At 41.4% G+C, this 11141-nt stretch overlaps 1 protein-coding gene across 1 annotated transcript; it reads right to left on the minus strand.

Annotated features, from left to right (window-relative positions):
• Window positions 1-8573: 8573 nt before the first annotated feature.
• LOC139000093 (zinc finger protein 256-like) lies at window positions 8574-10351 on the minus strand. The gene has a single exon (XM_070402370.1). The coding sequence runs from the start codon at window positions 10203-10205 to the stop codon at window positions 9240-9242; it is 966 nt and encodes a 321-aa protein (XP_070258471.1). The 5' UTR covers window positions 10206-10351; the 3' UTR covers window positions 8574-9239.
• Between the last annotated feature and the right edge of the window lie 790 nt (window positions 10352-11141).

The raw sequence follows: 11141 nt of genomic DNA on the forward strand, positions 1-11141 counted from the left end.
TACAAAGTTCATGTTACAAAACAGACACTCATATTTAAGACCATCTGCTTCTGATGCCACCGGAAGTGTCAGCTCTGCCTGGGCTGCAGTGTGGATAAGATGTCCAAGGGACATGTGAGAAAATGCTCAAAGTGATTAATCATCAGAGAGATGCAAATTAAAGCAACAATTAGTTATCACCTCACCACTGTCAGAATGGCTGCCATTAGCAAATAAAGAAAGCACAAGTGCTGGGGAGGATGTGGAAAAAAGGGAACCCAGATCACTGCTGGTGGGAATGCAAACTGCTACAGCCATTATGAAAATCAGTGTGGAGTTTTTGCAAAATATTTGGTAAAGAACTGCCATTTGATCCAGTGATTCTACTTCTAGGAATATATCCTAAGAAACCTGAAAAAATCAAGTAGACAGTATGCACCCCTCTGTTCATAGAAGCACAATTTACAATAGGAAAGGTCTGGAAACTGCCTAGGTACCCATCAGTAGATGAGTGGATAAAAAACTGGTATATTTACACCATGGAATACTATGCAGCAGTAAAAAAAAAAAAAAAGAATCTCTTACCCTGTCACACAGTATGGAGGGACCTGGAGAGCATCAAGCTAGGTGAAATCAGTCAATCAGAGAAGACAGTATCACTTGATCGCACTCACATTTGGAATATAATGAACAAAAAACTGATGGAGTGGATTCAGAGACATGGAAGCATGGAAATTACTGCAGAATCTCAGACGAAAAGTTGGAGAGGGTAAAAAGAAACATCCTCAGGTAAGGATTAAAAACATGCACACACACAATGAAAACAAATTCACCTGGGCCTTGAGCATGGTCTTCTGGTCTCTGAAAGCAAGGGGAAAGCTCTAGCTTGCTGGGTTCTGGGTCTGCTCTACATTTCTGTTTATAAATCTGTCTTCAGTCAGTTGTGTTCCTGGAAATGCTGATACTCCTCCATGTAACGTTCTCCTGCTTCACATGAGTCCATTGCTTTTGGTGATGTAAGAAATGTCCAAACCTGTGGAGAATTTTTCTGTTTATTTGACTCAAGTCAGAGACATTTGCCAGGAAGGAAAGGAACAACAGATTGAGGAATGCTCGGGAGAATGACAGTTTTGCATCTTTTTTATACATTAGCCTCAAAGGAGAAGACATAAGGGGGTTACATGACATTCACTGGTGATAAATTAGGGGGGGAGAGGTAAGGAGGAAAATCTCTTGGACTGGATAAACAGTAAAAAAAAATAGACACACAATTATTTTTACGTCTATCGATTAGTTAACAGTTAATATTTAACACAAGAGCAATAGTAATTGGGGCTCTGCATCGGCCTGTGGACTGAGGGGTCCCAGGTCCGATTCCGGTCAAGGGCATGTACCTGGGTTGCGGGCACGGCCCCAGTGGGAGGTGTGCAGGAGGCAGCTGATCGATGTTTCTCTCTCATCGATGTTTCTAACTCTCTATCTCTCTCCCTTCCTCTCTTTTAAAAATCAATAAAATATTTTTTTTAAATAAATAAATAAATAAAAATAATTGGGGCTCTGTGATTTTCTGTGTTGGGAGATTGTGCTTAGGAGTCTGTGAAACAGAAATGTCCCTGAAAATCCAAAGGTATGTCATCCCAGATGCAAAAAGACAATAGACAGGTTCAATAAGGTAAAAATTATCCTTTACAAAAAACAAAACAAAAAAACAACAAAAATAAACAAAAACAAACAAACAAACAAAAAAAACCAACAGGCTACTACATAAATAACCAGGGGACTAGCTTTTACTTGGAAAGTTTTAACTTGAAAGCATCCTATATGGTTTATTTTTAGCCTCTGAGTTTGCAAGATTGGCTATGCCATCCCAGGCTCCCTGAGCGTGCTAGATTTACTGTGTGCCATCATATTTGTCCATACGGGGGAGTTAGAGCCTGTGACTGAAGAGGAAATTCAATGAGTGGTTTATTCACTCTGGGATCTATTGTTATGTCCTCCTGAAGAAATGCCCCAAGTATTGCTGGTATACCTTTATTTGGTCTCCTAGAAGGAGTCACTCTTTTTTTTTTTTTTAATTAAATATTTATTGTTCAGATTATTACATTTTTTCCCCCCCGTAACTCCCCTCCTCCCAGTTCCGGCCCCACCCTCCACACTCACTCCCCACCCACTGTCCTCATCCATAGGTGCATGATTTTTGTCCAGTCTCTTCCTGCATCTCCCACTCCCCTTCCCCGCCCCCAAGAATAGTCAGTCCATTCCCTTTCTATGTCCCTGATTCTGTTATAATCACCAGTTCATTCTGTACATCAGATTATTTATTCACTTGATTCTTAGATTCACTTGTTGATAGATGCATGTTTGTTGTTCATAATTTGTATCTTTACCTTTTTCTTCTTCCTCTTCTTAAAAGATACCTTTCAGTATTTCGTATAATACTGGTTTGGTGGTGATGAACTCCTTTAGTTTTTCCTTACCTGTGAAGCTCTTTATCTGACCTTCAATTCTGAATGATAGCTTTGCTGGATAAAGTAATCTTGGTTGTTGGTTCTTGGTATACATCACTTTGAATATTTCTTGCCATTCCCTTCTGGCCTGCAAAGTTTCTGTTGAGAAATCAGCTGACAGTCGTATGGGTATTCCCTTGTAGGTAATTGACTTTCTTTCTCTTGCTGCTTTTAAGATTCTCTCTTTGTCTTTTGCTCTTGGCATTTTAATTATGATGTGTCTTGGTGTGGTCCTCTTTGGATTCCTTTTGTTTGGGGTTCTCTGTGCTTCTTGGACTAGTCTTCCTCCATGGGCAAAAATGTTTGAGACCACATAAAAGTTTTTCACTTCATCATGCTTGGAGAGCCCACATCTCCTTATAAACTAATCAACAAAGTAAATAGAACACCTAAGATAAAAGACGTCTTAAGAAAAAGCCTTCATTATTTTGCAAAGAAAGAAACCTGAGTCTGGCAGTTCTCCCCTTGATGATTTATACGCGCTCAATAAACTCATTATTAGCATCTAGGGAAAGTGTATCCCTGAAATGGCAGTTTATTATGTTTATTGGAACCAACAGTAATCAGTTCTATGTGGCAACTCATGACAGGGAACCAAATAAGAACTAAGGGCTCAGGTAGTCCTAATTTTCTTCAACAAATTAGACAAAAGACTTAGCTTCCCAGGGCACAAGAGGATTAATGAAAGGGTGAGGACTACACCCTCCATGTTACCCTGGATCCTCCAATTTTGGACAGCCATGTGCTCAGCAAGGCTTCTTCCCAGAAGCCCAAACCTCTGCTAGCCACACCCAGGATTACTTTAAACTAACCAATGACAATCAAGGGAAGTGCATGCCATAGATATGACCACATCCTGTGTAACGAGACACCGACTTGCGCCTGGCCAATTGGCAGGGCCCAAAGTCCCCTTTCCTCCCCTTACTCCACCCCCCTATAAAATTCCTCTTCCCACCAGGCTAGGCCTCTCTTTGCCACTTGCCGCTGAGTCGGTAAGGAGGGTAGGGGAGCCAAACCCGGGTTTTAAATAAAGACTCTTTTGCTTTTGCATCGGACACGGCTGGCTCCCTGGTTGGTCTCTTGGGGATCCTGAAATCTGGGCATAACATGGTGATTGATGCCATCTGTAGAGACCTTATAGGTGGTTCAGGTGAAATGCCTTCAGCAACAGAAATATGCAGTGACATAGATATGGCAGGACATCTCTGTATGTTAGAACGTGCAACATAATTTCAGTGTTCCAACATAAAAACACACAAACGCAACAGCCAAAACACTTATGTGAACTTTACATAATATAGGTAATTAAATGCATGAGATACATTTTAGAAAAATGAGGGTTCAGAAATTTTCTTGTACTATTGTTAAGTCCTAACTAAAAAACTACATTTCCTACACATCTAAGAAATTTCTCCCATTTGCAATCTTATGTGGAGAGCAAATTTAGAAATTTGGCTGAGAGATTCCTCACATTAATTGCAGTCATAATGGCTTTATCCAGTGTGAACTCTCTGATGATACCAGAGACCATTGGTACTTGTGAAAGACTTTCCACATTCAGTGCATTTATAAGACTTTTCTCCTGTATGAACTCTCTGATGTTGATGAAGGATGGTCTTACAAAAGACAAAGGAACTGGAAGTAGCCAAGAAAGGTCTATATTTACAAAATAAAGAGAAGGAAGCCCTTCATTCGGATGGAAAAGAAGACAGCCCAGAGGGATGGAAAAACTATAAGGGAGGATGGCCTTAGGAATCACTATAGTAACCAATTGGAAGGGGAATATTGACCAATCAGAGGGGATATCAGGACACAGGAACTGCAGCCTTTATAAGCCATGTGGAAAAAGAACTCAGTGGGACCCTATCTCTATGGGACTCTTCCCTCTCCCCACGTGGGAGTCTGTATCTACTCTTCAATAAATTTCCATCTTTGCTATACAAAAAAAGAAAAAAGAAATACATATTCATACTGAAAGATGACCTATGTAATATACAGCCCCAACACTTTAAAACCCCATAAAATATTATAAATAACAAATAATGATGGATGGGTTATGCATATGTGCAGTGAATCTTTAAAATTTAAAAATTAGGACCAAGTCGGCCTGGTATGACTTACTATACAAGCATCAAGCTATGAAAGAGGAGATTAGGGTTTGATTTCTATTTTGGGTAGAAGCCTGAGGTGTGGGTTTGATCCCCAGTGGGGGGTATTCAGGAGGCTGCTGATCAATGATTCTCTCTCATCATTAATGTTTCTTTCACTCTCTTCTTCTCTGAAATCAATAAAAATCTACTTTTTAAAATTCAGACCAAGCCGAGACCGGTTTGGCTCAGTGGATAGAGCGTCGGCCTGCGGACTGAAAGGTCCCAGGTTCGATTCTGGTCAAAGGCATGTACCTTGGTTTCGGGCACATCCCCAGTAGGAGATGTGCAGGAGGCGGCTGATCGATGTTTCTCTCTCATCGATGTTTCTAACTCTCTATCTCTCTCCCTTCCTCTCTGTAAAAAATCAATAAAATATATTTAAAAATAAAATAAAATAAAATTCAGACCAAAAAACACAATGAAGAATACCCCCAATTGGAACATGTCATAAAGCATTAAAACTAAGTAACGTAGCAGAGGAGTTCAAAAAAGAAAATCTAAAACCTGCTAGGCCTCGAAATAACTTCTAAATGAAACTAACCTCCAGCACACTGAAACTGGAAGGATGATCATAGGAGTGGTCTGACACTCTCCACAAAATTCTGACATGGTGCCCTACCTGGTTTGGCTCAGTGCTGTGGTGGGCAAACCAAGGCTCGTGAGCCACATGCAGCTCTTTGGCCCCTTGAGTGTGGGTTTTCCACAAAATACCGCCATACTCAAGGGGCCAAAGAGCAACATGTGGCTCAAGAGCTGCGGTTTGCTGAGCAGCAAGTTTGCTGGCCACTGTCTCAGTGGGTAGAGTATCTGCCTGGGGACTGAAGGACCCTGGGTTTGATTTGGGCCAAGGGCACAGGCCTGTATTCCCGGCTGCATCCCCAGTAGGGGGAGTGCAGGGAACAGCCCATGCATGATTCTCTCTCATCATTGATGTGTATTTCTCTCATTTCCTCTCTGAACTCAATTAAAAACGAGTAATACATAAAAAAATAAAAAATCAATAGAAAATATATCCTCAGGTATTAAAACACATTATGCCAATACAAAAATGTATTTCCTAAATCAAAAAGGCACAAAATGAGTGTAATTCTAACATCCATATTGGTTATCCCGTTGTCTTTATGTTAAAGAAAATTGGCAGAACTCATAAAACATTAGGCAGAACATATGATCAGAGGTACTAAGAAAGATACAGACACAGCAAATTTACATCTGAGAAAAGACTCACCACAAATTTCTAGAAAAAATACAATCAAACAGTGAGGTAGCATGACAAACTTACAAAATAAAATCTACTTAAATAAAAACAATGGGTGGTGTTCCTCACATACAAACAGCGACAGAGTGGAAGGAAGTCCATCCTACAGGGGTTGTCTTGGCAACAGTTGCGCCCTCCCCTAGCTGTTTCCTGGAGCTGTTTCCTGTAAGGGCGGAGTTTGAGGCAGGAACCCACCCTGGAAGCATGGAGGCAGATCTTTCTAAAGTGTGCAGCACCAGCAGGGGGTGAACCTGAGTGGGCAGCTGAAAGGCTTAGAAAAGACACACAAGAGAATGAAAGCTGGGTCTCTGTGGGACGCTGATTCTCTGAGACAGCGACCACGCCCACAGCCATGCCTTTATTTTATAGCAGATCCTATGAGGCAAAGTAAAGGCGTGACAAGATGTTTACAAACATTCTCCTGGGTTTCAATCCTACTCAACTACATGCACCTGAACTCTATCAAGCACACATCACTCAGACACGTGGGGCCCCATGTTCGGACCATAGGTTCAAGCTTACAACTACAGCTGTTGGCTATAATTGTGCTGGGAGGGCCCTGCCCTCCAAGCTTGGACTTATATGTGGCAATGAGAGGACAGTGCCCTCTCATCAGTCCAAGGCTTGAACCTGTCCAAAACATTAGCGGATCCCCACAATAAAGGTTTTTTTAAAAAATAGATTTTATTGATTTTTTATTTATTTATTTATTTATTTATTTATTTTTAAATATATTTTTATTGATTTTCTACAGAGAGGAAGGGAGAGGGACAGAAAGTCAGAAACATCGATGAGAGAGAAACATCCATCAACTGCCTCCTGCACGCCCCCTACTGGGGATGTGCCCGCAGCCAAGGTACATGCCCTTGACCGGAATCAAACCTGGGACCCTTGAGTCCGCAGGCTGACGCTCTATCCACTGAGCCAAACCAGTTAGGGCTATTTTATTGATTTTTTAAAAAATTTTTTTTAAAAAATATATTTTATTGATTTCTTACAGAGAGGAAGGGAGAGGGATAGAGAGTTAGAAACATCCATGAGAGAGAAACATCGATCAGCTGCCTCCTGCACATCTCCCACTGGGGATGTGTCCGAAACCCAGGTACATGCCCTTGACCGGAATCGAACCTGGGACCTTTCAGTCCGCAGGCCGACGCTCTATCCACTGAGCCAAACCGGTTTCTGCGACATTTTATTGATTTTTTTACAGTGGAAGGGATAGATTTAGAAACATCGATGAGAGAGAAACATGGATCAGCTGCCTCCTGCACACTCCCTACTGGGGATGTTCCCGCAGCCAAGGTACATGCCCTTGACTGGAATTGAACCTGGGACCGTTGAGTCCTCAGGCTGACACTCTATCCATTGAGCCAAACCAGTTAGGGCCCGAAGATAGTTTTAATTGTTTCTTTGTTACTAATGTTGTGGTCCCACCCCATAACAAAGAAACAAAGGAAAATTTCCCCATCGAATTTCTGAATAGTATTACTCCTTCCGGAATGCCGTGTCATAAATTAAAATTGAAAGTGGGTGCAATCATCATGCTATTGAGAAATCTCAATAGTAAATGAGGTCTTTGTAATGGTACCAGATTTATTACCAAAGGATTATGACCTAACATTATCGAAGCTGAAGTATTAACAGGATCTGCAGGAGAGCCGTCCCACACGTCACACAGATGGGGCGTGACGCACACTGAAAGCTCCCCAAAGGGAAGCGCCTTTCTCGGGTTGCCCACGAGCTTCTGTTGGTTCCAATCCAGCACCTGGTAGGGCCTCTACCTGACACATTAATAGAACCAAACATCACAGCAAAATTCACAAGAAAAACTAGTAAAATGCAAAAATTACATTTAGAAAGTTCCATGTTATCATTAAAAAAACGTTCTGGCCATGTCTTCATTGCCTTTGAAGTTATTCTCACTAGTACATTCGTTCTTTAATGTTCTGATTCAAATGTTAAAAATTAGTAACTATAAGAAAATTATGGGCACAGAAATCTAAGTGAAATCACTACAAATAAAATACCAATTTTAAAGTTAGCTACAGAAGTCAGTGATAAAATTATTTACCTTTTAGGCATTTTTAATAGCTATAATAGACTAGAGGCCCGATGCATGAAGATTCGTGCATGGATGGGCCTTCCTTCCGCTGGCTGCTGGCACCGCCTTTGCTCTGGCCAGGAGTGGCTGCATATGCAAATTAACCTGCCATCTTTGTTGGGTTAATTTGCAGTCACTCCTGATTGGCTGGTGGGTGTAACAAAGGTATGGTCCATTTGCATCTTTCTCTTTTATTAGTGTAGAGATTGCAATAAAGCAAACACAGCTGTTTAAGTATAACAATTTGCAAACCAATTCTGTCTACATAATTCCTTCAAGTGTCCAAATGGGAAAATATCAACCGCTGTGCTCAATGCCGCCACGCAAGAGCACGAGACTGCAAGCCTGCCCACATCGGGCCCTGGGCTGCGCCCACCCCGCTCTGCCTTCTGCTTTAAGTCTTTGGTAACAAAATGATGGGTGAGTAGGAAGCAGTCCCACAAATACCCAGTTCTTTTTTTTTAATATAGTTTTATTGATTTTTTTACAGAGAGGAAGGGAGAGAGTCAGAAACATCTATGAGAGAGAAACACTGATCAGCTGCCCCCTGCACACCTCCCACTGGGGATGTGCCCACAACCCAGGCACATGCCCCTGACCGGAATCGAACCTGGGACCCCTCAGTCCACAGGCCGAGGCTCCATCCACCGAGCCAAACCGGTTTCAGCAATAACCAGTTCTTAATGTGTCAATGCCACCACCACCCACAGCAGGGCAACAAAGCTGGAGAGACTCTGTATATTCATCATTAAATGCATGTGGCAGGAAAAGAGGCTTTATTTTCCACCAAAGGAACGAGTCCACCTTAGAGTAATTTTTCCTTGAAAAGACAGTTTACATATATTGGTAACAGTAGAGCTATATAACACAAACTTTTTTTGCATGTCTTTTATTGTTTGGAAAACTACAGTAACCCAAATTTCACATTTACAGTTAAAGTTCTAAGTACTTTATCACAAAGGAAATTAGTCAAGTACTCTGAAAGTGTTTTCACTCTTATTATGGTGTACAGCAGTGATTCCCAAAGTGGTGGGCGCTGCAGCAATCCAGGGGGCGGTGATGGCCACAGGTGCATTTGTTTTAACTTTTTTTGTATTACCTTTCTATTCTGAGTTCAATAAATAGTTTCATAATTTCAAACTTCAATGTTTCTAATTTACACCTTTCTTTACTATATTTTACGAAAAAGGTAGAAACATTAATACATATATCTTTGTTTAATTGCTATTAAAATTTAAAAAAAATTAATTTCCAGGGGGCGCTGAGTAATATTTTTTCTGGAAAGGGGACGGTAGGCCAAATAAGTTTGGGAACAATTGTCCCATATGGAGACTTTGATGATAATGAAGGCCAGTTCTCCGGGTAAAAGATTTTCCACATTCACTGCATGTGTAAGGCTTTTCTCCTGTATGAACTCTCTGATGAACACCAAGGGCATCGCTCCGTGCAAAAGATTTTCCACACTCACTGCATTTATAAGGCTTTTCTCCAGTGTGAATTCTCTGATGACGTTGAAGGTCACTACTACTGGTAAAAGATTTTCCACATTGACTGCATTTATAAGGCTTTTCTGCTGTATGAACTCTCTGATGTTGATGAAGGGTATACTTAGAGGTAAAAGATTTCCCACATTCACTGCATTTACAAGGCTTTTCTGCTGTATGAACTCTCTGATGTTGATGAACATCGGTCTTAGTGATAAAAGATTTTCCACATTCACTGCATTGATAAGGCTTTTCTCCTGTGTGACCTCTCTGTTGATAATGAAAGCTAGAAAATTTGGTAAAATATTTTCCACATTCAGAGCACACAAAACACCCACTTCCAAGAGGGACATCTTTTTCTTGAATAAATGTGTGGGTGCAACTAATGTCTCTCTTACATTCTTTTCTACTGTAATAATTTTTTCTCCTTTGAAACGTCATCCCACATGTCGAAATTGCATTTGGACTCTCCCTGGTCTGAGTAGCCTTTAGGTGGAGATGTCCTGACCCCGTAAGGACACCCTGCCCAACCTCCCCGCATGTGAAATGATTCTGGAACACACTGAAATTGCAGCTGTTTGCAAGGGAGATCCTGTTCACACCTCTAATGAAAGTCTTCTCTCTCACATGTTCCTGGTGAAATTCTGCAGGGAAATAAAACCACTTTGCACACGCCCCACACCTCAACAGTATCTGTCTGTGTTGTGTTCCCTGCAGCTCCATCATGTGGAAAATGTTTCCCAAGACTAGCCCACAACTCTCACAGGGGTGGCTCCTCTGGGAACACAAGGCTAACTTGGGAAGCCTTGCCTGTGACAATCTTACAGAAACCTTCTGTTCAGTCGTTGCCTCCACATTCTCTGCTCCACAGCAGCAACCTGAAGAAAAGAAACGCAGGTGAAGTGCACGATGACCTGATAAAAACAGAGTATCTTCACCACAGATGTTTATGTGTGATGACAGGATATGATTCCATACACTGATTTTCAAGACAAGTGAGTCAGACTCTCAGGAACTGGCTGTTATATATAACAGGGCCCTAAAGGTCACTGGATGAGGAAAATCTCACCAAATGAGGACAGAAGCATAGGCTGGCACAAAAAGAAGAGAGGCAGGGTCTGCTCATTATTATTCCACAAATGGCTTCCTTTAGGACCTTTCATGTTGATGATGTCTGTGTAGAATAATTCCAATGTGTTCAAACCCATACAATATCATTAATATTATAGCACGTGATGTTCAACGTCAATATAATACATGTGCACTCTAACGCCTGCAGCCATGGAACAACATTGGAGTTAGAACAATTTAAAATATATTTTTTATTGATTTTTCACAGAGAGGAAGGGAGAGAGATAGAGAGCTAGAAAGATCGATGAGAGAGAAACATCGACCAGCTGCCTCCTGCACATCTCCCACTGGGGATGTGCCCGCAACCCAGGTACATGCCCTTGACCGGAATCGAACCTGGGACCTTTCAGTCCGCAGGCCGACGCTCTATCCACTGAGCCAAACCGGTTTTGGTTGGAGTTAGAACAATTTAACACATTGTTTGCGGGTAGTTTTTATCAAGCGCTAACAGGTGGCGTGGGCCATTTTTGCTAATTTTTTGCGCAAATGGCAACGTTCAGTAAAATTATGATAACTTTAGTTTTACATATT

The sequence above is a fragment of the Myotis yumanensis genome, unplaced genomic scaffold (assembly GCF_028538775.1).
Source record: "Myotis yumanensis isolate MYYU_CA2020_CCGP unplaced genomic scaffold, mMyoYum1.0.hap1 SCAF_23, whole genome shotgun sequence".
NCBI lineage: Eukaryota > Metazoa > Chordata > Mammalia > Chiroptera > Vespertilionidae > Myotis > Myotis yumanensis.